Source organism: Helicoverpa armigera, chromosome 11 (genome assembly GCF_030705265.1).
Source record: "Helicoverpa armigera isolate CAAS_96S chromosome 11, ASM3070526v1, whole genome shotgun sequence".
In the NCBI taxonomy this organism is placed as follows: domain Eukaryota; kingdom Metazoa; phylum Arthropoda; class Insecta; order Lepidoptera; family Noctuidae; genus Helicoverpa; species Helicoverpa armigera.
Window position 1 is genome coordinate 7,654,270 of NC_087130.1, and position 25,696 is coordinate 7,679,965.

At 36.3% G+C, this 25,696-nt stretch overlaps 3 protein-coding genes across 8 annotated transcripts; 2 read left to right on the plus strand and 1 right to left on the minus strand.

The window, feature by feature from the left end:
- The first annotated feature begins 22 nt into the window (after window positions 1–22).
- Vnc (variable nurse cells) lies at window positions 23–2,585 on the plus strand. 5 transcript variants are annotated; one of them, XM_021337175.3, is made up of 5 exons: window positions 23–147; window positions 623–764; window positions 883–1,051; window positions 2,034–2,182; window positions 2,322–2,585. In XM_021337175.3, the coding sequence occupies exons 3-5, from the start codon at window positions 892–894 to the stop codon at window positions 2,550–2,552; spliced, it is 540 nt and encodes a 179-aa protein (XP_021192850.1). In that variant the 5' UTR covers window positions 23–147; window positions 623–764; window positions 883–891; the 3' UTR covers window positions 2,553–2,585. The 5 variants fall into 5 exon arrangements, with proteins under 5 accessions (XP_021192850.1, XP_021192853.1, XP_021192849.1 ...); XM_021337178.3 differs by lacking the exon at window positions 23–147 and adding an exon at window positions 226–376; XM_021337174.3 differs by lacking the exon at window positions 23–147 and adding an exon at window positions 253–505.
- Window positions 2,586–3,018: 433 nt separating this feature from the next.
- On the minus strand, window positions 3,019–5,343 carry LOC110378087 (uncharacterized). The gene is made up of 2 exons (XM_021337196.3): window positions 5,188–5,343; window positions 3,019–5,065 (listed from the first exon to the last, which is right to left on the minus strand). The coding sequence occupies exon 2, from the start codon at window positions 5,040–5,042 to the stop codon at window positions 4,416–4,418; it is 627 nt and encodes a 208-aa protein (XP_021192871.3). The 5' UTR covers window positions 5,043–5,065; window positions 5,188–5,343; the 3' UTR covers window positions 3,019–4,415.
- Window positions 5,344–9,204: 3,861 nt separating this feature from the next.
- LOC110378080 (BTB/POZ domain-containing protein 6-B) lies at window positions 9,205–25,455 on the plus strand. Of its 2 annotated transcripts, none has more exons than XM_021337188.3 (2): window positions 9,205–9,701; window positions 22,230–25,455. In XM_021337188.3, the coding sequence occupies exon 2, from the start codon at window positions 22,255–22,257 to the stop codon at window positions 23,449–23,451; it is 1,197 nt and encodes a 398-aa protein (XP_021192863.2). In that variant the 5' UTR covers window positions 9,205–9,701; window positions 22,230–22,254; the 3' UTR covers window positions 23,452–25,455. The 2 variants fall into 2 exon arrangements, with proteins under 2 accessions (XP_021192863.2, XP_063892951.1); XM_064036881.1 differs by lacking the exon at window positions 9,205–9,701 and adding an exon at window positions 13,449–13,590.
- The last annotated feature ends 241 nt before the right edge of the window (window positions 25,456–25,696 follow it).

Genomic DNA, 25,696 nt, shown 5'->3' on the forward strand with positions numbered 1-25,696 from the left:
TAAAAAAAATTTTGGATATAAGGCTTTTGAAGTCCTCAGTGTTATACCCGAAGATATGTCTAGATTTTTAGACGAATAAACTTCTGTCATAATAATTTTAGGTTATGTCGGAAAAAGTGTTATTTTGAAGAAAAACAACATTTAAGAGTACGTAAAACCGTCTTTTATTAAAATTTATTAGTAAATCACACATGTTTTCGATATGCTGATTCATCATGTAGCTAGAAATTATTACGAGGAAATATTTTAATGCGCTGCTTGAACCAAAATGGCGCTATAAAAATCACGAGCAGAGCAATAAACATTGTCATGTTAGAAAACTGACACGCTTCTTACGACTGATAATTAAGTAAAGAGATAGTGGTTGTTTTAGCTGGTAAAGTGGATGCATTAACCTCGTGTTCATTATTATTAACCTATGCTTAGTGAGATATGAAGGAAGTGATATTAGCTATTATAACCTTCGTATGTAGCGTATTTTTAGTTTTTGTCTTTGTGTTATTTTGTAAGTAGCCCAATATGCTTGTCATTTCAATATGTTACTAACTAAAAACCGAGAATCTCGATAGAAAAGTAAGTTAGTGGTGTCATTGTATGACATTGTTATTGTTCTTTGTTCCAGGTTGGTACATAGTGTGGAAGTGTTGTCTGTCGAAGTTCCGATTCGTGCGCGAGCTTCTAGGTGGTATGTCAGATAGCCCCCCGGCATCTGAGATCAGGCAGCCTAGTAAAACAAGGAAAACTCGAAGAGAATAAGTTAAAAGGTAATTTTTATAATTCTACTCAATATTTTCATTAACATTGCAATTTCTTGGTCAATAGAAATATCAACCATTGTCTCATAAGCATTAAAGTATACGTTTTTGATTGATTTATTCACAGAAAAACAAGATGAATATCCGGTGTGCGAGGCCAAGTGACCTGATGAATATGCAGCACTGCAATCTGCTGTGCTTGCCTGAAAACTACCAAATGAAGTACTATTTCTACCATGGACTGTCATGGCCACAACTCAGCTATGTTGCTGAGGATGAGAAGGGACACATTGTTGGTGAGTTTTGAGGCAACCCATATTCCAAACCATTTCTTCAAATTATATACAGTTTCTTCAAGTGATAAATTAGCTCATGGGTATGCTCCTCATGAATATTAATGTCATGTTAACCTTCATCAAAATAGTTGGCTTGGAAAGGAAGGTCACTGACCTCCCATCAGGCAGTACATCTCCCATGACTAGGGCTGCCATTTCGAATTTCGCCAAACCCGGACAAATATTAAAAAAAACCCGGACATTTGGCGTAAATCGCAGTTTATCCCCGGACGAGTCCGATTTTTTTTTGTTTAACAAAACAAGACCTAATGTTTAATATTACCATATTACTTAAATTCAATGAGGTCCTTCCTTACATGAAAAGTCAGGGCCGTCTCTAGCTCATGTAGTATCTAGTATTGAAAGATTGTGACTTAATGTATTTCGAAGGTCATAAATAAGAAAGCTCATATGGAAACTAGGAGTTACCTTCTTGATAGGTTAGTCAAAAAAATGTTGAAAAATACAAACAACTGTAAAGGGAAGTTGCCGCGAGCGCAAAAATTTTTGAGTTTTGGGTCCAGCACCTAAACTTGTATAATAAAAAAATCTGCAAAGTGAAGAAGCCGCAAGCGAAGCGAGCGCAAAATTTTTTGAATATTGGGATATTAAAGTAGCCAAATGTAAAAAGAATTGTGATAAGAAAAGAAGTCGCGAGCGAAGCGAGCGCGAAAATTTTTAAGTTTTGGGACACTTCGACTTCTGCATTATTAGGCGCTCGGGTTATTCGCATACCCAGGCACCATAGGTTAAGATGGCCCTATGAAAAATGTCCGGGTTTTCCCCGGACACTTCTTGAAACCCCGCCCGGACGGCCCCCGGACGGCCTCCAAACGAGGACAAATCCGGGGAAACCCGGACGGATGGCAGCCCTACCCATGACTGACATGATTATATGGATTTTAGCTTGTATTTTTTCTTAACTTTTATCTGAATTTTACAGGCTATGTACTAGCTAAAATGGAAGAGGATGGTGAAGACAACCGCCATGGTCACATCACATCCTTAGCCGTGAAGCGGTCACACCGTCGCCTTGGGCTTGCACAGAAACTTATGAACCAAGCTTCACTTGCTATGGTGGAATGTTTTCAGGTAACTATTTAATTGGTTCTGTTATTTTAATTAAATCTGGAAAAATACTTTCTTTAGAAGTAAATCCACATGAGTTTGTTTGTCAGTATGGAAAGACCACCATTATAAAATATTTACTACTGATACATTTTTATTTCAGGCTAAATATGTATCCCTACATGTGAGAAAAAGCAACAGAGCAGCTCTCAACTTGTACACCAACAGTCTTGGCTTCAAAATCTTAGAGATTGAGCCCAAGTACTACGCTGACGGAGAAGATGCCTACTCCATGATGCGTGACCTCAGCGCCTTCGCTGCAGAAAGCAAAGATACCCAGCCTACTGAGAACCTGGAAATCAAATCTGAATCAGCCATTATATCACAGTGCTGATTGATATTTATGTAAATAAAGCATTTAACACTACGATGGTCAAAGGTTGATAACACGTAACTGCAATGTCTCAAATTTTACAGGAGGGGAAAAAAACTGCTTAATTTCGAAAAAAAAATTTTTTAAATTAAAACAAAAAAGTAGTTGGTAGGTAATCAAATTATTTATTGATATAGCTTAAAACAATAAACTGTCCCCATGGGTTTTTCATTAAATAATCAATAAACAAACAGTTATGAGTTATCAATATTAAAAATATCTCACTACGAACGTGTTACAAGTAGTCAACATTTACTTAAGAGCAGTCAATTAAAAAAAAAACATTATTTTAGATTGATTGAAATTACATGTGCGGCAAATTATCGTAAAAAGAAAGATAATCAGAAGGTTACAGTTTTAAGGGCTTGCAAATCATTATATTTGCATAAATTAAGTTTAGGCGAGTCCTCAAAAAGTTGCTCGTAGGTCTTGGTCTACTTGGTAACAAAGAATAGTTTTCATTGTCAATTTTATCATTCAATGTCAATTCTATAATAAATTTTGGCATCTGGTTCGTACAGTAAAACTTTAAGATCATTGACAACAGGCTCTCCCTTTTTCTTTCCAGGCCTACTACTAATACTTTCATAACGCATCACTTTTAGATCATCATATTTTTTGAAAAAGTCATATTTTAACATTTTGATGTCGTCATTTTGTTTTAAGTAATATTGAAGTGACGCTTCTCTTCTGGTATTTCCTTTGCGCGCTTTCCAATGCTCTACATCAGCTAAGCCTTTTCTTTTCTTTGTCTTCCTTCCAGTACTATTCGCCTCGATCATACCACTCATCTTCTGAAGAGCAGGACGTCTGATCCGGGTCTTTATCATCATCCCTCGTTCTACTACTCATGGCTAATACAAGAGAAGTTGATAATCCAGGTTCTAAGTTAAAACCATACGAGTTCAAAATAGTAGGAGAGTCTGTATCAGTTCGTGTTTCCTCAACGACATGAAAATTTCCAATTTCAAAATCATATGAATTTAAAATCGTAGGAGATTCTGCATCAGGTATACCTAACTTCGACAATGTTTTCCGAGTTTTAGGACTTGGGCTGCTATAACATAAAATATGGTTAAATAACTCAATAATACAAACAAGTTATCGATGATAAAGTAAAAATTTCAATAGTGAGCTTTTATTGAGCGTTCTACGTAAAATAGAAATAAAAACTTACCAATATACCTTCAAGGACACTTTTCGGAAATAAAGACGTATTTAAAGTTGTAATAAAACGTAAAACTATTTTTAAACAATTAAAACCCATGCCGTTATGTTACTCTGCCAGTGAACTTTGCGGACTGCATTTTGAGTTGACACCTCGTAACTCGCGCAATAGTGAGTCCAAGTTGATACATGTTCGTTGTAAGTTGTCAACTCTGGCATAAATTGTTCGAACGACATTTTTTGTGAATTACGAGTTATCAATAGAAAGATTCGGCGGTTAATTTAAAAATTTTTGACGTACATAACTCATTTTGTGAAAAAATGTGGGTTACGAGTTGTCAACCTATGACCATCGACTAATTTAATTTGACGTTTTTCATTGTATTTCTAAGTCTTCTTATTGAAGCTATTTAGAAAGCGTATAACTATTGACTTGCCTACAATAGTGTAACAGACATAATTATGCAGTAATACAAGTCATGCCTAGTATGTCCTACTCATCAAAACGCTATGAGGACTGAAGCCTAAAACTAATAATTTGGTCTATAATATTTTCATGGACTATTCATAATCTTTACAAAAACAATAGTGAAGTGTAAAAAGTCACTTTATTACTATAATAAAACATAATACTAAATATTAAACATTATCGAAAAACTATTCATCTTCAAAAAGATGATCTAACTTTAATGCCACCTTAGTGCCAGAAGCTTCAGAATTCTTAGAACTATCCTTTTTAGGTAAATTCACTTTCTTCTCTTTTTTCTTGGTGACTCCCACAACATACTCTGGCATTATCACTTTACTGCTTTTAAATATAGCTTTTTCTTCTGGTTTGGGCGACTTTCTTAGAGATGATGAAATGTGGAATGTTGGTTTTTTGAAAACACCATCATCTGTGTCTGTCTCCATGGCAGTTTCAGCTGCTTTCCTTTCTTCTAGCTCACGGATGAGTGCTAATGCTGTAGCAGTGTTTGTGGAGTCAGACATTTGTTCAGGAGTCACATCGGCTAGTGAGTAGTATTTGTATCTCTGAGGGTTTTTAATGTGGTCAGGAATAGTCTTTGCCTTGAGGCATTCTCGAATGTTAGCCTCAGCCCTTTTGTATATACTTTCCCTGCCTCTGAATTGTTTCATTTCGTGTTTCAGTTTCTTGTATGTGTATTTATCGATTGTTCCATAGTCTTGCGGTGCTGCTTTGTTTGTTTTGGAAAAGCTGTATTGGTCTTCAGCATCTTTTAACTGGTTAAAGAGACTTTTTTGTCGATCTTGGAACGACGACATTGTGCAGTAAGTGGCTTGAAGTACTGCAAAAGATTGTTAAGCATTTACAAAATCAACGAAATAATTGTGTTTTTATTGCGCTTTTCGTAAGAAAAATCTCTATGATAGAGATACTAAAATTTACAGTATAGTTCAAATAATCTACCTAATATGTTGAATCAATCGAGTGGATATAAATTACAACGATATACAATAAAATAAACCGGATTAAATCACAGAATATTGAAAATGCATTGAATTGCTCAATGTTTTGTTCAATTTTTATAAAACTTTGACAGTTTGACACTACTGACAGTGACAGTTGTCTATCACAAATGACATGAATGGTACTGGTATTGCCTGATCTGTGCAGTCTAAAATTCCGCAAGTTTGTGTGTATGGCATATCTTATCGAAACGCATTTATGTAAATGTAATTATATTTGTTTCTGTTACGTTCTATTCCGTCTATAACAAAAGTTTGACTGTAAAACAGACTTTAATTTAATTTTATATTTTTGTAATTTTCTGTAAATCACTTAATCATTCTCTCCGCTTCTAACTTCACTGGATATAGGCAGAAACGTCGTAATATTATTACCATGATATCCGTTTACTTTTAGTTGTGTAAAACGATAATTAGAGTTTGTTCTCCGGCCACTTTTATTGTGGCCGTGGAAGATGCAATTATGGTCAGTATCACAGGCAAAATTATAAATAGGTACATAGCTGAGTCTACCACTATACATAAGTTATTTAAATTGAACCTTTTTTGACTCATCTTGAATTTGTGTTTTCAGTGGTGAGATGGCTTTACATGACAGCCTATTTAATTTTGATACCTACCTACCTAAACCTTTAAAATATTATTAGATTATGACGCCCCTTCCTCTCAACAGATTCTCGAGAAACAAAACAGCTTACACGATAAGGATTATCGAGAAATGTTAGTCATGATGGTCGAAAAAGTACAAATATGAATCATACTCACGTATGATCCCATAAGGAACGTGATAGGTTGAAAACCATGCACCTACCTAATGTCCAAAAATATACTTACATAGGTGTTCTCGTTTCGCGTGACTAATCTCAAATCGTAAGTGGTAATAAGAACACTAACTTTAGACGACTATTAGGCAAATTACCTACCCACTTACTTATTGGAACTTTGTAATACACACCTACTATATAATAAATAACACCAAGAAAAGAAAAAAAAAGATAAAAAAAAGAAAGAAGGCCTATTGCACTTACCTACATTAGCGAGCTTAGGAAGCTCGGAATCTTATTATGCCTCTAGTCTAGATAAATGCACGTCACTCTTTTAAAATCATCATGAAGACTAATTTACTACCTTTTTTGCGATTTGTACATAGGATAGGTACCTAGATATGCCTACATAAATACCTAGGTATATAAGTAGGTCACTTCCTTGACCAACAGTAAATAACCAAATGCTACGTTCCTTTTGTACAAGCCTCCGTCATTCGGCACCGAATTAAAAAGAAAGCTTGTGAGGCTAAATGTAAGCTAAGAACCCCGATACTTTTCCATACGATTTTTTAATTGAAACATCGTTGGCCGATTCAATCGTTCAATTTCAAAATACGAAGGAACGGTGAGCAGGGATAGGTACCACTGAAATAATAATGTTTGTTCAGTTATTACAGCGGCAGTGCGCACGGATTAGATAAAGATGTGCAAATATTATTTTACATACGGTGGTAGTAGCTATCATTGCTTAATTTGCTAAACAACGAGGGGATTAAATGCAAGAACAAACATTTTAAATTGTTTAACAAGAATATTAACTGTTTGTTCTTTTTATTTCTGGTCAAAAGATTACCTATTTAAGATACATTTCTTTTTTAACGACGTCAAAAATCATCAAATGACCCCTCCCGCCGCTGTGGGTTAGCAGTGGTAAGGTAGTGTCAGACTCTTAGGTACTGACTAAAAACCATCGTGTTCCGTCGTAGGTATGTAGGTCCTTTTATGTACCAGGGCCACGGTACCTAACTCTTTCGAACAATCCCGCAGCCCCGGCAAGCCTTGGCCCTGCTGGGCCCCGCTGGATCCGCCTTATTTTTGATAAGCTCTTAAAGGGTTCGCTTTAAAGGGTTAAACCATAACTTTAGAGCGGGTACTTTTTAAAACCAGGTTAAATAATAACAATAAGACGGCATGCATTTGTCATTGTTTTGTAAAACGAATAACATTTACGTGCTAACAGCGACTATTATGGTTGTCTAACTGTATTTCTCATTCACTATACCGGAACAACCTTTGACAAACAAATTGAAACCGGAATTATTTACCGATCAAATTATTTCAAACACATTGAATAAAGTTAATGTAAATTTTACAATAATAAAAAGGCTAATAAGCTTCAAGATTAGAACCTCGACCACAATGTGAACGTCTTACAATGTTATTGTTATAATTTTAAATTGCGCGTGAGTCACTACTCCCTCAGTACCGGCGCAGGCGCATGCCGTGGTTACTATTACTACGTGACGATAGAGTATGAATAAGACAAGCTTTTACAGAGTCTAGAATTTCCACAATTTCCTTGAAATATAAACGAATAAAGGGTCTTTACGAATGAATAATGGTTTATCATTAGGTACATGTAGGTAAGTGGTATTGGATTGGGATTATACCAACATTCTAAACTCAAACCATATAATATGCTAATTGCATTATATTCTTTGCAAATCAGCATTTACATGGCCTGTTTGTTTAATTTGCACATGAATGCAGATTAAAAACGCCGTCTTCCAAGTCTCATTCATACCCATAGGTACATCGATATTTGATAACTTAACCAATCAGGGAATAAAAATAAGCTATTACAGTAAGAACATGTTCTAACATTACATATAGGTAGAAGCTTTTTTTACAAAGGTTTCTGTGTTCACCATGAAATAAGATTTTGGGTCCCATTACAGAAACAGGGAAACCATTTATAAGTGTATGCAGTACGTATTGGTTCATAGAAATTGTTATTATATAAAGCAAGGTCGTGTTTACATTGTGCGGTTACGGTGACCGCTTATGTAGTACATGTTTCGTTAATTGCTTCTTATTTAAATGGTTTACGAATAGTTATTTTGTTGTGTTAGTGTTTTTACTGAATGCCTTGTAATCTGTACCTACTTGTTGGCAGTCGTTACGGGTAGTCAGAAGCCAGTAAGTCTGACGCCAGTCTAACCAAGGGGTATTGGGTTGCCCGGGTAACTGGGTTGAGGGGGTCAGATAGGGCAGTCGCTCCTTGTAAAGCACTGGTACTCAGCTACATCCGGTTACACTGGATGCCGACCCTAGCATAGTTTGGGAAAAGGCTCGGAGGATGCTTGTAATCTGTACTGGACTTGTTAATATGAAATGTTTAGCCAGGTACTGAATCATAAAGTTTTTGACGAAACTTTCGTAAAAATCGTCATCAGCGTTGGCACATGCATAGGTAGTAGTTACAACGAAAATGTGGTGATGATTTAAAATTTTATTTCGGTAATGGTTTTTACCAGATACCTACTCATAAGAGTTTCACAAAAAGTGTTTTGTATGAGTACCAAATATCACAGTGACCGTTTAGAAGCTGTCTGATTAGTCATTTCAAGGTCTCGCTGATATGAACTCTTCTCGAAATTTATTTGAGCGACCTTATGTGGGTATGTTCATTTCTGATAATTTCAGTGAGTTCTAGGGTCTTTCACGTGCTGAACTTCGGTCATGAACCTTCACCTTGAAGATGTCTTTAGCAGGTTTTTGGTATACTTATAAATAAACATGAACTTTCCATGTGAGTTGTAAAAAAGGTCGAATGTGATGAACTTATTGCACACATTACACGTTGCAGAAATTGAACAATAAAGTCTGCACAGCAGGAGGCAGATCGATCTAACGGCGTCTAACAGAAATGCATACCTAATATGTAAGTATCTGTCTACTAATTTTACATGCCCATGTAAGTATACGAACATAACTCTAGTGAGCACTGTAAGTTTACCCACATTATACTCATTAATTAAGGCGCATATGTTGTTAATTATAATCAAGCAGCAGTTGCAGCGCTATTACGGCAGGTCAGGTGAAACATCATGAAGTCTTCATAAAGCTCGCAGCTCATAGTTTAGTCAATAATGGGTGGTTACTATGTAAGTTAGCGGCTACTGTTTGTTGTGATGTGTGTGCCGCGCATGCGCCGTGGCGAGGCGGGCGGCTGCCCAGTCTCGCTCGCCAGCCAGACACTTATCATCGGAGGTTCGGCGTGAGCGCGCCTCTTGCTCCGCAAGCCGCCGCTAATATTAGCATGCGAGAGCGCGAGTCGGCTGCGAGTCGCAATGCACGCGTCGCTCGTGACTCGTGCTGAACGCTGAAGCCGCGCGGCTCCGGGCGAGGTCGCGCAGGGCGGGCGGCGCGCGCCGGTGCGCCCCGGGCACCCTGCGAGCAATACCACACGCACCACGTTCACTACAGGACGTGCTCCTCACTCGCGACAACACAAATACTACAAATCATTTGCAATTTCATCAAATCCAGAACTATTGAGTATTCAGTGAAGTGCTACATCAGTCTAACGTGTCGGGACGCTCCACATTGCCGCCGGGAGATGATTCACCACTGAAATGTGAACAGTTTTTGCTTCTGTTTGACAGATCAACGCACATCACAACAGGTAATATAATTTTGTTTTGTTTTGTACTGAGCTTACGGTAGCTTTTGTTTCGTAGGGAAATCGCTGAAAATTTTCCAGTGTATAGCGATATTGTATTCAAGTGAACGTGAAATGGTAACAAATATATGTTTCACGTTTGACATAAAGTGCTTACCTTATTATTGTTATTGTCAAGACATTAACGTTACTGTAAACACTTAATTATGTAGTTTTTATGGAATAGTTTATCAGGTGTCGTGCATCTTATTATCATCGGTTGGTTCACTTGTTGAAGCCTACCTTGTCGATACATTAACTAAGTATACCTAAGTACGTAGGTAGGTATATCAATGAATTGCGATTGCGATATTTGGTTCGATATTATTGCCTGCGTGCGTTAGTATCTAAACTTTGCCATTAGTCTGTAATTATGAAGAGTCAATAAGATCCTTTTGGAATCATATCTTATCTATCTAGGTACCTATAGAAATAATGTGCTTAGATATTTCTTTTTCTTTGTTATATGCACAAAGAAAAAGTCCTATACACGCCACTTATATCCAAAATTTAACACAAACCTCTTGCTAATCTAAATCAAATACCATTTCGAGACCTGTATAAACTCATTTTAGCTTTACGAGTTCGATATCAGTAAATTATTCTTGATAGCATAAAATCTTTAAGTACTTACCTGATTTGAGAACTCAATTATTCACATATCCGAATGACAGTCCAGTATATTTATATGTTCAGTTCATAAGAACATACGATAATTCATATTTTTGTACGATTACTCTCATATTGGCAGTTTTCCAAAGTGCGTACGATTTGAATCATGCCTCACGTCTGCGTTCATTGAAACGTTCCAAGAATTTGTAATAACCTGTACCAACATGATGCAAAATGCACACTTATGAAAGGAATGATCGATATTAAACGTGCGACGCCTCCAAGATATTTAATAAATACTCACCTATTTAGAAAAAAATACCTCAAGCCATGACGAATTTTCCAAATAAAAAGCTTTGAGTTTACCTACGGATAATGCTCTGGAAAAATATAGGTAGGGGTATGCCCTTAGGGACGGTTTTTAGGTACGGCAAACGAAACTGACAGCCTGTCTTTATCGATTTTGGTCAACGTAAATATTTGAAAAAAAAGGCCTTTTTATTTGATTCTTAGAACACAAGAATCAATGGAATGAGAAATAAAAGAAAATGGTAAACTTATTAGATACACGTCTATATTATTGACTCCAAAGAAAAAGGAGAAATAAAAAAACCTCTAAGTATGTGTATTGAACTTCATTTATTTGTTTATATTAACTGTAAAACACAGTCAATGGAAACACAAAGTTACAGATGAATTAATCAGTCGCGAAGGCACTGGCGTCACTGCATTTGTGCAACGAGACAGACACACGTCTGGTATGCTAATTAAGTCAGCTAATTCTATTGTCAGTTTTAGTGCTTATTTTTTTTGTTGATAAATAATAACGGTAGGAAGTAATTGATAGCTATTGCTAGAAAAAGTAAAGATATACCTTATATATACATTATAGATATATACTGTTGAATAAAGTAAGCTCACTAATTCATAACTATGAAATGAAACCTATGTATTAGAAAAATTGTGTAAGATCAGAATTTTTTAAGATTACAATTTTTATTAAAGACAACTTTTAAAAAGCTGGCAGAGTTGACTAAAATCAGAACATCTGTGTAGCCAGACACAGGTGGCTGGTCCGTTAAGCTTGCTTGTTATAATGCAAATTTCTTAATCAACTGTCTTGAAACGTAAAAGCGTCCCTAATTATAGCCAGTTTGAAACATGTTAGGTATAAAGTCGCGAAAAGAAATAATGACTGGTCGCGCGAATATAGTAGCAGTGATTATTGTCTCTGCCGCTATTCAAATCGAGTAAATAGGTACATATAGGTTGGTATTAGTGAGCCAGGGTGAGTATTTAAGCTGACCTTCGAACCTTGTTCAAAATATTAAGCTTTTTAGTAAAAATGCAGAGCAGACCCTTTTAAGAAATCTAATCAGAAAATAACAATTAAGCATCTGGTTCGTAGCTTAAATTAAACAATGTCAACAAAGACTGTTTTGCATAACCAAATCAGATGACAAAGTTACTGTCTGTCTCGCCGAAACACAAAAATGTTCATTGATCTGTCTGTCGGTCTGAACATTTCTTTGTTGCAAATGTAGCGAGTATCATTAGAGCATGTATTATATTTATATCTTTAGTAGAAAGTAGCTTTCCATTTTCCTTAATCAAAAATAGATGATTGGTGAGTAGTTAATTGTCTCAATAATTGGTTGTTTTGTATGTGGGTAAATCCTGTTGGTCAACATCAGAACAATTAGTTCAGATTTTCTAGAGTATTTTCTAATCAAATGGGTGAATCTGTGAGTCCTCTATATTCTCTCTGCTAGTGTCTTTTGTTTATTTAAAAATATTGCAAATCATGTCTCGAATGTAGTTGTTGCTTTTTCGTAGTTGTTGCTTGACGTCAGAACGTCTGTTGCTAATTAAAGTAAGTAATGCAATTTTGATTGGTCGAATTTTGTTTAATTAGTAAACATTTTCAGAGAATTGAAAAAAAATGTTCAGTAAAAAAACTTGCAAATAAAAGCGTGAAATACATACAACAAATAAGTATAAGGAAAGGAAAGTTAATCGAAAATGTCTACTTGTATGATGATTTTTTGAAAATACATACAAAGACCCAAGGTATCATGTAGACAACATACAAAAAAATCACTCTATTAGTACATAAACAACCAACGAACGGGGTGTGATACCGGGCGGCGCGCGCGCAGCCTTGTATGTTTTACACTATTAATATAATTAGCGCTGCGGTTTGTACTCCGATTAGGCATAACAACATTATGACTAAGCTCGGTTTAAAATTATATTCATAACGAAAATATATCGACAAAGTATAATTTTCTGTGCCTTTCATATGGTTAAAGTCAAATATGACTTTGTTACAAAAACTTAATACATTTAAATACATACATAAGAAGGTACTTATTTTAGTTTTTTTTTGGCATTTACCGCATATCATAGGGTTTACTTTGGACTAAATATGATACCATACCATTAAATTGATATATCTATTAACTTAAACTTCGAATTCCTGCTTATTTTAAAATGTTTCTAAAAGGTATTCAAATGATAGTTTGTATTGCAGGAAAATCAATTGTAACTATGAGCGGTAGGACACTTACCATTTCAAGAATAGGGAAATAGTTATCGTCACAATGAATAGCTACAATTATTGTTAGCATTATACTTTTAATGTAAAATCATTAATTTTAATGGCAAACGACTTATAATTTTCATTATTTCGAGGTTAGGTATTATTTTTATGGTAGAACTGTTTCATTTACATTTTAAGGTACTAAGGTATTAGCTAAGATTGATTTTATTTAGAACGAAATAGGTACCTGAAAATATTTTACAATATATAGTCTAGTTCATATGCACTTAAGGAATCCTAATGACGTTCTTGGCTAGGCTTGAATGGAATCAACAATTCTAATAGATTTGTCATTCACGCACCGAATAAATTATTTTCCGTGATGCAAATAATTACCGTTTATTACTGAATAATTCAAATGTATTACAAATACGTACCTAATTCGTTGTAGCTACATACCGATGACTGTACGTTTGTACAAACGGTTGGTCGGCTCGTAAAACTACGTCACCATAGATGATTTTATGGAAACTTGCTATGGAAAACTTTAATTCAGCTTTATGTGAATTCTATCCAGAAAAGTTTCCTTTCGACCAAACGAAATGATTAATATATGGGTTTATAAGCCTATTGCTCTGAAATTATCTCGCAGTATGTCTTATGTCTTAATGTGAATGGTGTGTGCTCTGTGAAAATTGAGTAAGTACTTTTGCATTAGTAAAACTTCAAGTCTCATTTATTCCAAGTTCAAAGTCGTGAAGGACGTAATCCGACGAGGTAGCTTAATGTAACGCCCACACAAATTGTGGACACAAGTGGGATAATATGGGATAACTTACTTACTGCCTTGTGTTGTCATCTGGTTAAGCTCTCTAGTGTAATACTACACTTTAATAACTTAGTACGAGGACTTGTAAGTTTAACAATGCAGTGAAAAGTTGTGTTCTGTTTTAACATGCTTCAGTTCTGTAGTTAGTAAAAGTGAAAACTTATTTGAAACACTAAAAAGTGTTTGGTTCAAAGCTTTTGAATGTCTGAAATTCAATTAGTGATAAGTGCAAATTGGTGTAGCAGTGGAACTCTGAAATTAATTAATTTCAAAACTGTCAAACTTCACATGTTCACCGAGAAATTCATTAATTAGGTACAATTTTTGTCAGAAGAGTTGAAAATTGTCTCTATTTATTCAATAAGCTCATGATACACGAGGCAAATGAGATTCAACAAAGAACATTTTATTACAAGAATCTCTTTACACGTGTGCAAATAAATATAAATAGGTAATTCCAATGTCGATACTTGGCAAACACAAATACCCTCGAGAATTGAACTCAACGTGGAAAACCTTTTGATACCGGCTCCAACAAAGTTACTTGTTGGAAAGCTTTAACTTCGGAGTTCCTACTTATAGTACTTAGAAGGTATCGCTTTATGTAGAATATTGCTGAGGCAAAGCCCGAGGATTTACCTCGAAGTTTTACTCAATATTTGTTCGGAAGTCCGCAATAATTAGCACATACGTACCATTATTAAGCGTTTGATATTGAAAAAAAATCGCACTAGTTCACACAAGTTCTTATGATTCACGCTATTTGTAGATAGGGCGTGAATTAATTCCGCTCACAGCTTGTATCACTCAAAGTAGAATATTGACCTTACAATTTTATAGCCATTTTTACGTTCAAGTCGATCTAGTAAATTTTAAAACTGTCTATAAATTGGAGTTTCGATGATCGATATATACATGTTTTGAATGAGAAATATATCGCGCAATAAACAAAGAAATGACTAAGTAATATGACACATCGTTCTAAACCTGTAAATAAATTATAATCTCGCGTATTTTATATTACTTTTTTATGGGCGGTCGTTTGTATCTTCGGCTGTAACAGGAGGGTTATCTCAATATGGCATTTGTGTTGTTAATGTATATTTTTATTCATGTCATAAGGATTAATAATGTGGCATACAATTATTATGCCCTTTAATATCTCACTTTCTTTATTGTTAGAAGTTTTGTTAATCTCCGAAACTAATTTAAATCATACCTAGATACTTATATAAAATTGGTGATGTTCGTATAAAGTTATTTTTACTGTTATTCGATGTTATTTTCCCTTTAAGTAAATAAATATGTAAATATTAGGTAGGTCATAACGAACAATAACACTAACATTATCCCTTGCGTTTGCGGTTTGTGTTCGAACGTTAATTATGGTTTATTTATTATTGAACTAAGTAGATTCATATATTTTTAATTTCAAGTAGAATAAAATCATAATTATTTTATGCATTAAAATATACCTACTTGGGATTAGCAGTGTCGCATTGAATGGAATACCTCTAATGCTTGTGTTACACTGGCTGCCAAAATTCCCGACGCGATGACGCAGGTTTTCAGTAGAGACGGTGTACACTTGACCCAGTTGGGCGTAAGTAGGGCGGCCCGGCACGGGTCGGGTCAGCCGCCCCGCCGCATCCCAGCTCCCGTGGTACCCACACCATAGGCTAAATTGATACACCCATCGCCCATAATACGCAAATACCATTTACCTACAAATAAGGAAATCTTATCCTCGTGTACCGGCCACGAGGAAATCTCATTTCCATCGCGGGGCTTCAGTAAATGAGCGCCGCTTTCATATTTTCCAACTGCCAATAATAGCATGACTTTTCCTATTTTACGGTTTCTATTCCGTCAAGTTCTTTTTTAATTTGTGGTCCTTTTTAATTAGTTTTTTATTTCAAATTGACGAAGCAGTTGTTTCTAAGGATTCGTTTAGGAGGAAGTATTTAACTTCCGACAAAATTCAGAGTTATTTCGGAGGCTGTTATTGAACGATATTTATTCGGAACTCCAAATAAGTACAGTGTTAAAATTGTGTTAACTAACCGTTACGTGAAGCTGTTGTGTAACTATTATTACACGTTAACACATAATATTGTAAGGGCTTTGTGCGAGGGAAGTGGCTTTGCATATTGTGGACATTACCTATTTGCATTGAATGTTACTAGGGATTTAGTTTAGTTGCGTAAACAATTGCATTACCAATAAGACAGTTCCCAGTTGAACAGGTGTAGCTATGTTTTTTCGAAAAAGTGCGGAGACAGTTAGGTGTCATACTTTCAACTGCCAAAGTAATGTGACAATATAATGAACTATATAAAAGTTTTTTTAACGATATACCAAAGATATTTTATTCCACAATCAAAATGCTCGTAGATGTCTTGAACATTAGAATTGAGTGACTGTAACAATGAAACTCATGAACACACCTACATAAATAATGACAGTAGGTATATGCCTAAATAAATTAGACAGACATCGTCCTTTGTAATCTTTATTCTTCCTATTTCGACCACAGTTTGAGGCTGCACAAAAGATTACTTAGCACTAGCAGATATACAAACGATGCCAACAAGGCAGGTCTCATCTATAATTTCAATGTCATTCCGTAAAAATGTTTTGTTACGAAACCAAACTGAACGAACAAATAACATTATACTCATTCTGGATATTTTAATATTTGCTTACCTTTGTGCAGTTAAAATATCAATATTTTAGGAGCTAAGTAATTGAAGCCACTGAATGACCTTTTTGCATTTAATTATTTATGTAAACGACAATAGGCAGTGTGAAAAATATAATAAAGTATATTGTAAATAATAGGGGAGATGTTCCTAAAACGGGTACCCCTCCTAAAACGGGTAGGCCTTGCCATTCGAATATTATAGATCTTAGTGTGAACCTGTGAGTGTAGAGCGGTGCACTACCCCCCTGCCGATCACGGTCAGTCGGCTCGCGCACCTGGAGCGAGCGTGTTCGACGTAAGACGTAAAAAAAGCTTTTTGCTGAACTTATTAAAAAAAATCGTATAATTCTAGTGCTAACTATTCAAATATGGTGTAAGATATGGTTTTCGTAGTTTTGTATTATCATTTTGCATGTTATATGCTGATTAATTGTGAATAATTTGTGGTCTCCTTGTTTACTATTTTATGGTTAAGGTAGTTGAAATTTAAAACGTGCTTTTGGGCAAAACGGGTAGGGGCATAACGGGTGACTACCCGATTTGCCCGGGAACAATTTATGTTATGTATTTAGCTGACCAGTTATTTATCTGACTCAAATGTAAAAAATACCTAATTTGTGTTTTTAATTGGGTGAATAAATATAAAAGAAAAACTTCGAATGCTTCGTGGGATGTGGAAGTTATGAAACTGGACCGCAACCTCTTGACGAAGCTATAAGTCCACCTCATACTCCAACAGCAGTAGGCCAGTATATTGAAGAACTTTCAACACCATGCAAGACTATAACGGCAGAAACACAAATTCTTAAGGATTTTATAACACCATGCAAGACTCCATCACAAACTACAATCCTTCTTCAACCTGAGGATCATCATGTAACACCAATAAAATAAGGGGCACTTCCTCAATTGATCCCACAGAAAGCTAATCGAAGACAAAGAAATGGCTTTCAGCTCTCTGTGGCCAGAGAGCTGAAAAAGAACAGGAACAGCGTGAAAAAGAAATTTAAATATTTTTTCTTTGATTTTTAACAAAATTATCTGTTGGTAGCATTATAATTTCAAATGTAACATTTAATGACGTAAAAGAGTAATCTAGACTGATCAAAATAAGACAACTGTTTAACGTAATTAAGGAGACTAATTAACAATAAAGATTTCCTGGATAATAGGAGGCTAAGATATTCATTACCTGCTTTGCCCAAAGGCGTTACCCGTTTTAGGACCCCCACTAGGGCAAAGCGGGTATTTCGAAGGGGTTTATTTTTTTTTATTTTTTTCAGAATATTGAAGAAGATTACTAAGACTGTCTTATGTTTTCCAAAGTTTATTATATAAACCACCCTATGAGTACAAATACAAGTCGCATGTAATGTTCTTCGTTATTTTATTTAACATCTTTCGTTAGCTTACCCGTTTTAGGAACATCTCCCCTACCATGCAATTTTAAAATAGCTGTCTCTAGGGTTCATTTCAGCTTCAGCTAGACTTTGAAATGTAATAGAATATGCAATTTCACATAAAGTCGGATTTAGAGGACGCGCGCAGTATGTTCAGAGTGAATACATCTCTTGAGCCCTCTTCGTTTTGTTATTGTATGCAGCTTCGAGATCTCGACTTCCATTTAGTTAGGTTAGTTCTCATGTGAAATAGTATTTCGTGTATGTCCTGGACGCTTTTATGCGAATAGGGAGCTGTAGCTGTACCTATATCTAAAGCTCTCCACATTTTTTCAGAATATTGTTATCAACTTGAACGAATACATATAAAAATAAATAATTCTGAGTTGATACAGATCTTAGATAGTCAGTTAAAGTATTCGTTTTTAGCTACTTAGGTATACTTGAGTAAAAAGTACTTACCAAGGTAGTAAACATTATTATTTTATTACCTACCTATGTTATAAAGTTTAAAAAGCACATAACAAGGCTTATTTAATATTACATAGCGTATCTAGGTAAACGAGCTTTTTTATCATGAAACTGAAAGCTCGTTTCGTGGAAATCCAACACTGTCTGTAATCCCCTGTTACGTTAATTTTTAACATATTCGTGAATACGCTTTAAGCTATCCGGTAACATTTTAATTGGATACTGAAATTGAAATGAATTCAGTTGTTAAAAACGATAATAATTTAACAGTTTCAGTTCATAAATACTGATCGTGCTACAAATATTTGAGCGTAGTTATATAGTATTTTTTTACCTACCTTTCCTACCTTTTCAGTATACCTATACGTTCACTGATGCAAACATAGCATAGATTATAGCATATGCATTGTATTTGTATGCGAATTGAGGACAATGTATAAAAGTGTTGGTTGCCGTACCCGCGCCATGTTTGCACATGCGCGCGCACGGTGCGCCTGCGCCGATTCACTGCACATCCATTTCCGCATGTCGCAGCCGCGTTCTATTTCAGAGACAGTCTGCTCCAATCTGCTGTTTCTTCTTATATGCTATTTACTGAAGATTGACATATTTAGTACAGTTTGTATTGCGGAGGTTTATTAGATACGCAATTAAAGATCAAATGTTTTTTTAATCAGGCATGACCGACATAATGCTATTTCTTTTTTGCTTTTAATATTTTTTCCTTACTTGGAATTCAAGATACATATTACATATCTTATATTATATTAATTATTAAATAATAATTGTTTGGAAATATGGATGGAACTAGATGCACGTCGTATTCACAATGCAGATACGGCAACGTATGAACGTATAATGTAATAAACCTAATGCAATTAGCAGTATTTAGAGAGCATATCCTGTCGATGTGGTTACGATCAGATGGTTTAATTCATAAGCCTTGGCTTCGAAGCAAGGTCACCACTCACCGCGGTATCGTAGCCAGTGAAGTTAAGCAACTGGTAGGATCCACGCATGGCAAGTCTAAGGGCATCACTCGACCGTATCAATCATATTAAAACTCCATTTTTATATGTAAAATCTAATTTCTTGTAATATCTCTGAAATGCACTCTACAGAATATTAAGTTTTCTGCCTTACAAAGGGGCAAAGTAACGTAGATGTTAAGCCCACGCAGCTAATTTTCGCTATTAAAATCTTAACAAACAAAAGGCTTTTCTCCAAGAATGTTATAAGAAAACTGCCTTTGTAAGTACTCTACTCTTTGAAGCAGCTATTATGGAGCCTATTTTATTACTAGACTACAACAGAAGCTAATAAGGGGATTTAGTATCGCTACTTTACAAGCTAACTTCATTACCTACAGCTCCGAGGTTTTCCGAGCGAAAATTCTAACAAGCTCTACACATTTTAATATCTTGTCAAACAACGTAGAAAACAGATTTTACCTCACAGAAAACAAATATATTTTCGTGAAAGCCTGAATGTAACATCAAATATAAGGATTACGATAAATACGTTAGCTTTTGTAAATGGAAATCGGAATAAAGTGGGTATCATTGTTCGTCTGCGAACCAAATGGATCCCTTAATCAGATACACTCGTTCATTCATGTCGTCGACTCTAACCTAAATTATGTTTGATGTCTTTTATATGATTGGAGTAAATATCTTAAGTAAAAGAAAGATAAAACCACCTTATTACCACGTCCTTTATAACATTATTGCGATTTAGAGCTTCTCTCAAGCCTACCTTCACAACAAACACATAAAATGAGGAAAAATCACCTGTTATTAATATTAGTTTATCGGTCGCCGTACCTTTTGTGCTTTCGTAACATTGCGCCCATAGATTACTGTCTCTAAATATAGGGCAAATCCAGCCGCCGTAGCTATGCGAATGTATGTGGGTTAGCGGGGGCATCACAAATAACCGCGCTCTATCGTAAAATGTCCCTACGTTTCGACATTCGCTGCATTATAGTTTCTAGAGAAGTAGGAAGCTGATCCACGGGATGTTGCACAATTCACAACTGGTTCAGACAGAACGGTCTAATCGAATGTTTCACATTTTTGGACGAAAACATGTGATAACAGAGCTAAGAGCTCAGATAGTCACTTGTTTACAAACATGATCCGAAATCTATTTGGACCCTAATGGCTTTGTTTTGATTCTGGATGGCGAAGGTACCTATAACTAAAATCCCAATCTTTTGTTACTATCCCAAAAAGAAAAAAAACTAGTCCTAATCAACAGATAAGAAGCAAGAGATAGATCATGTTTTGCATGTTGAACAATTAGTAGAACAGTGTTCGATAAGCTGATGTTTATCCCACTAATGTAGGATCAAGGACCAATTACTTAGTTACCTAATTATACGTCTATTTATGATAGGTCTTGGAGAAATTCGATGAGTAGAAAAAATATAGATGCTATGTTCAGATATGTAGAGAGAAAAAAACCAAGATTAAAGATCAAGGGTGGATCAATATCCACAATCTGTTTAGCACAAATGTTGTTTGTTTACCGAAGCACTTGCGAGAAGCGTGATCCTCTTCAGAAACATTTCAATGTGTATTTTTGTTTATGCGTTAGGGAATGTGCGAGGTGACGCATGATGTTTCGCAAAACGGACGCGGCGGTCCTGCTACTGGAATTTACTTTACAGAACCAATTGTTCCAACCTAACAGCATTTGTATACACCCGTAACTTAATCTGTTGCTAAAATTAGCACAATGGCCGGTATTAAATTGGCGCGTGCCTTCGTTGCTAATTGGGGGATAGCTGACAGTTTCGGCAGTTCCAAGTAAACTCTAGTTTCCTCTGATAGATTATTAATTACATAGAACCGAAACTCAAACAAGAGATTAGATTAAAAGGAGTATACCTAACATCTTATCTAACATTCCAATGCTTCTGCAAAATAACTCATAAAAATGTTTGGCACTCGTTTAATTAATTAGTTATCTAGCTAGAGTCATCGGGTCATGATATCCGTTTATGGGTTGTTTTTAGTGACGGGAATATTTACTCAGCCTTACACATACACACATTAATTGATATGATTGCAGCGGTACATATCGGGTACATAATAAATAAATAATCGTGTAAATAGAGAAAGCTTCATATTTTGTGTTTGTAAAAATAAAAAACCCCACAATTGCCCAATCGACTTAATCGTAGTCGGGAGACTCCTGAGATAAGTGTTCCGCAGTCCCTAATTGCGATTGTTAAGATTGTTTCTATTGTTTTTAACGAAATCGGGTTCTTCGTAATGATAATTTTAGAGGAATTTAATTACCGGTCTAATTATACAAATGTTGTTATTGCCATACATTGTCAATGTATTTTTTATATCTTTGCTTATATAATAAGCTGTACCTATCATTCTGGCGCAGTCGGAAAAATCGAGCACAGCATAGAAATACATCGTAGGGCTCGCGGTGCAATGACCTGCAAGTGCTGCACGATTACCAGGTCACTGCATTTTTTATGCAAACGTAGACAATGGACATTCACTTTATTAGCCCTTATTAGGTACATATTTAATACTGATACTGCACATTATACATAACTACTTAAACAAAGGTCATAATTCCGAATAAAATTAGACTGTTTATCTTCAATGCTTAACACCAGGCAGAACAAACTGCCCTTGGTCATGCATTTAACACATAAAGATGATTCGTAATACAAACTGAGAATAATAACGATTCTTTATATGGTACTGATAATATGTTCACACAGGATATAATAAGTATTAACTGTACGTTAACTAGCGCTGTTTAGCATCTTGCACAAGGAAGAACTTGAACGGAACGGAACAAATGTTATAATTGATGGGCTGTCTATTGATTGCCAGATGATACGTTTTTCAAAGTAACAATAAAAAAGAAGTATCCTAACGAAAGCAAATTGTTTTGATTTCAGGTAGTGCAATAAGAAAATCATCACAATGACGGTGGTCACCAACCCAGCACGTACGAACTCAGACGATGAGATCGAGTCGGGGCACGAGAGCGCGGCGGGCGAGTACGCGGCCAGCGCGCTCGACATCGAGGAGCACGCGCGCCTCTACGACGACGAGAAGCAGTCCGACATCGTGTTCGTGGCCGGCATCAACGGCGACACGTGGCGCTACCCCGGCCACCGGCGCGTGCTCGCCGCCACCAGCCCCGTGTTCGCCGCGCTGCTCGCCTGCAAGACCGACGTCATCGTCGTCGACTACATCGACCGGCGCGGCTTCGAGCAGCTCCTGCGCTACCACTACTGCGAGCCCACCCAGCTCAACTCGGTCGGCACAGCGCGCTGTGCCCTCGATGCAGCTTACAAGTTCTTGTGTGCACCCCTTGCGGAGCGCTGCGCTCGGCGTCTAGATGAAATGTTAGACGCAGGAGTCGCGTTAGAGATTTTACGCGATTTAAGGTTCCTTTGCGCAAGATTACCTGGAGCTGCATCCGCACCACCATTACCGGCACTCTCCGACGACGCAGCAGCTCGCTCACTCGCACAATGCTCGCGCTGGTGCGACTCTCTAGCTCACAACGCACTGTTGGTGCTAGATGACGACGCAGATACCGCCCTGACTGATGAACGACTAGAAGAGCTAACTTATGAAGACTTATCGCTAATAGTAAAACGAGATACATTACGTGTGTCGAGTGAACTTGTGCTGGCCGAAGCTCTGTCGCGGTGGGCCACAGCAGCCTGCAAGCGCACCAAGCGCGAACTGACTTCAGCCAACAAGAGAGCGGCACTCGGAGAGCTCGCTTATTGTCCGCGTTACTTGCTGCTGTCTGGAGAGGAGCTAGATCGAGCTTTGGGCTTGGAGCTTCTGGAGCCGATGGAGCGCGCTTTAGTGACGGCGCGCGCTCGTAAGCTGTCGGCGCCGGTGCCGGTGGGCGCGGAGCAGGAGTCGCTGCTGCGGCGCTGGGCGAGGCCGCGGCCCGTGGAGCCGGCGGCGCTGCCGGTGCATCTGAGCCCGCGCTCCGAGCCGCCCGTGGACGAGCCGCAGCCCAGCAAGCTGTGCGCGCGCCGCCCCAAGCGCCCCAAGCAGCCGAGCTTCGCGCCAGAAGAAAAACGCAAAAAGAAAGGATGCTGTGCATGCTTCGGAGAAGGACTCCTACGAGCATTCATTTGTTTGTTCGACTGAGACAGGGAGCCTACTTATGTGTAAGGTGGTCGTGTGGCATTTTGACAAGTGTGGACAAAGTTAACTTTAATATAAAATAAGACTTTCGACTGAGTGTTAAGTAATGAAGTGACAAAAACTAAAATACTTACTCATTTTATCTTTCCTGTCTATCTGACTTATTTTTCATTGTAAATGTTGGATTAACTTTATCAAAACAAAGTATACTTTAAGTACATACTTATTCTATTTAATAAGATTCGATCAATTACTTAACCACTTACGAATAAATAAATTAAATTCAATTTGGATAGACTTGGAGAGGTTCAAAATGTATAGAATGCCATCTTTTGTATTTTTTTACGAATATAAAATTATAACTATTCGTAATAATGTCTACCTTCGTGAGACTATTTAGTGTTTTGTAGCATTCTGTCAGTACTTATGATTTACTATTATGATTCTAGTATAATTATAGTCTGTTTTTTAATCTCGTAGACTAAATTGACACTTGCAAAATGTCAAACTTTCTAATAATTTTTCTAGCTCTGTGGTGCAGTGTTGTACTTACGATACCGGTTCGTTGAATCGTAACTTTTTATCTATAATAGACGAATTTAATATTCATTCAAAGTTTTATATTTAAAATTCACGTACGTACACATGGCTGTACGACGTGCTACAAACTGCCAGGGATATCTGACCACGCAAAGCCATGCGTAATCATCAAGGATAAGCCCATTATTTCAGGATGACTTATTGTAAAAAGTTACGATTCAACGAACCGGTATCGTAAGTACAACACTGCACCACAGAGCTAGCAAAATTATTAGAAAGTTTGACATTTTGCAAGTGTCAATTTAGTCTACGAGATTAAAAAACAGACTATAGACTTATTTTATGCAGCTGAAAATTTGAGGTTTTGAGTAACTATTATGATTATGGAGACCATTTCAAGTCTGTGTTCATTTATACTTTATACTAGTTTGCTTATGTGTGTGGGAAGAGATCTTTGCTAGCTAAATGCTAGGACGAATAGTTCAATATAAACGCGAAGCCGCGTGTTCGTGTAGTAGAATGTGTATGTTGTGATATTTATATTATTTTTAATTAATCACGTTAATTTTACATGTTTATTATGATTACATATCAAATTGTTTAACAATTTGCATTTATCAACATTTGGTGATATGAATTGGTGCACAAATTGTCATTGTTTAGTTACGTTTCAATTAGTTGTTATTTACTATATTTTGTTGCATTTATTGACAATTGTGTGCAAGATATTTCAAGAGGTTATCTAAAGATAATACCTTCGCGTATCAATGCAGTTTACTGCTGACAATAATTTTAAGTAAATGTAGCCAAAACATTCGAAGAATTTAACGCCAAAATTGTCTTAAAGTTGTAGTTACCTATCTCAAACTAAATCTAGATCCTCTATGAGTTTGTTCAACAAGTTAGTTTTTAGGTAACCTCTGACAATCGAGTAGCTTTGCTTAGTAATATTTAGACGAATTGTTTAGTGTAATTCTTCCATAATTTAGTGAAATAGTCACCTAAATATTCACTAGTCGTATACAAAGTACATTGATTGTCAAAGATTTTTTGTGTATAAGATTTTTTTGAAGAAACGTTCGCAGAACGTATTACTTTTGTAATGTACCTACTTAGCTTCAATTGTAATCAATTGTACGTAAATTGTGCCATATCGGATGTGGCTATATAAACATAAAATAGAAATGATTTTGGTGTCTTCAATCATACTTGGATTATAGAGAGTCACTCTCCATTCATTGAGTCTTAGCAAATTAAATAAAAAAGCTTTTTATGTAATTAAATTACTTATTCAATGTATGTCCGTGACGTTTTAAACGAATATTAATGTGAAATGAGATTATAATAGAGATTTTTTCGCAAAATATTGTATAAATTAATTTATTGTAATCATGAAATATGTGTTCGGCTCAGAGCTGTCAAACAAGGAAACCCATCCTGAGACAAATATATGATGTTAAAATATTAGCTACATTGTTTTTTATTTGACTGTGTTGAAGTGTGCACCCGTCAACCGGGCAGGCTTATCTCGATTCTGGTCCGTGTGGCGCACGTTAATCAGATAGAATATGATAATTATATTCCCCCAACAAACACTGAGATATTGACCTAATTGATTTCATCAAGTAGGTAGATACATGACGCAGGTAGGTACCTACACTATACAGGAGCGTTCGAATCTATCGGAATTGGGTCGCTACCTAGAGGT

Bases quoted from the DNA above. Each gene is read 5' to 3' on its own strand.
- Vnc (XM_021337175.3), top strand. From the start codon at position 892: ATGAATATCCGGTGTGCGAGGCCAAGTGACCTGATGAATATGCAGCAC. The intron at 1,052-2,033 runs GTGAGTTTTGAG...TGAATTTTACAG, and splicing joins TGAGAAGGGACACATTGTTG to GCTATGTACTAGCTAAAATG. The intron at 2,183-2,321 runs GTAACTATTTAA...TTTTTATTTCAG, and splicing joins CTATGGTGGAATGTTTTCAG to GCTAAATATGTATCCCTACA.
- LOC110378087 (XM_021337196.3), bottom strand. From the start codon at position 5,042: ATGTCGTCGTTCCAAGATCGACAAAAAAGTCTCTTTAACCAGTTAAAA.
- LOC110378080 (XM_021337188.3), top strand. From the start codon at position 22,255: ATGACGGTGGTCACCAACCCAGCACGTACGAACTCAGACGATGAGATC.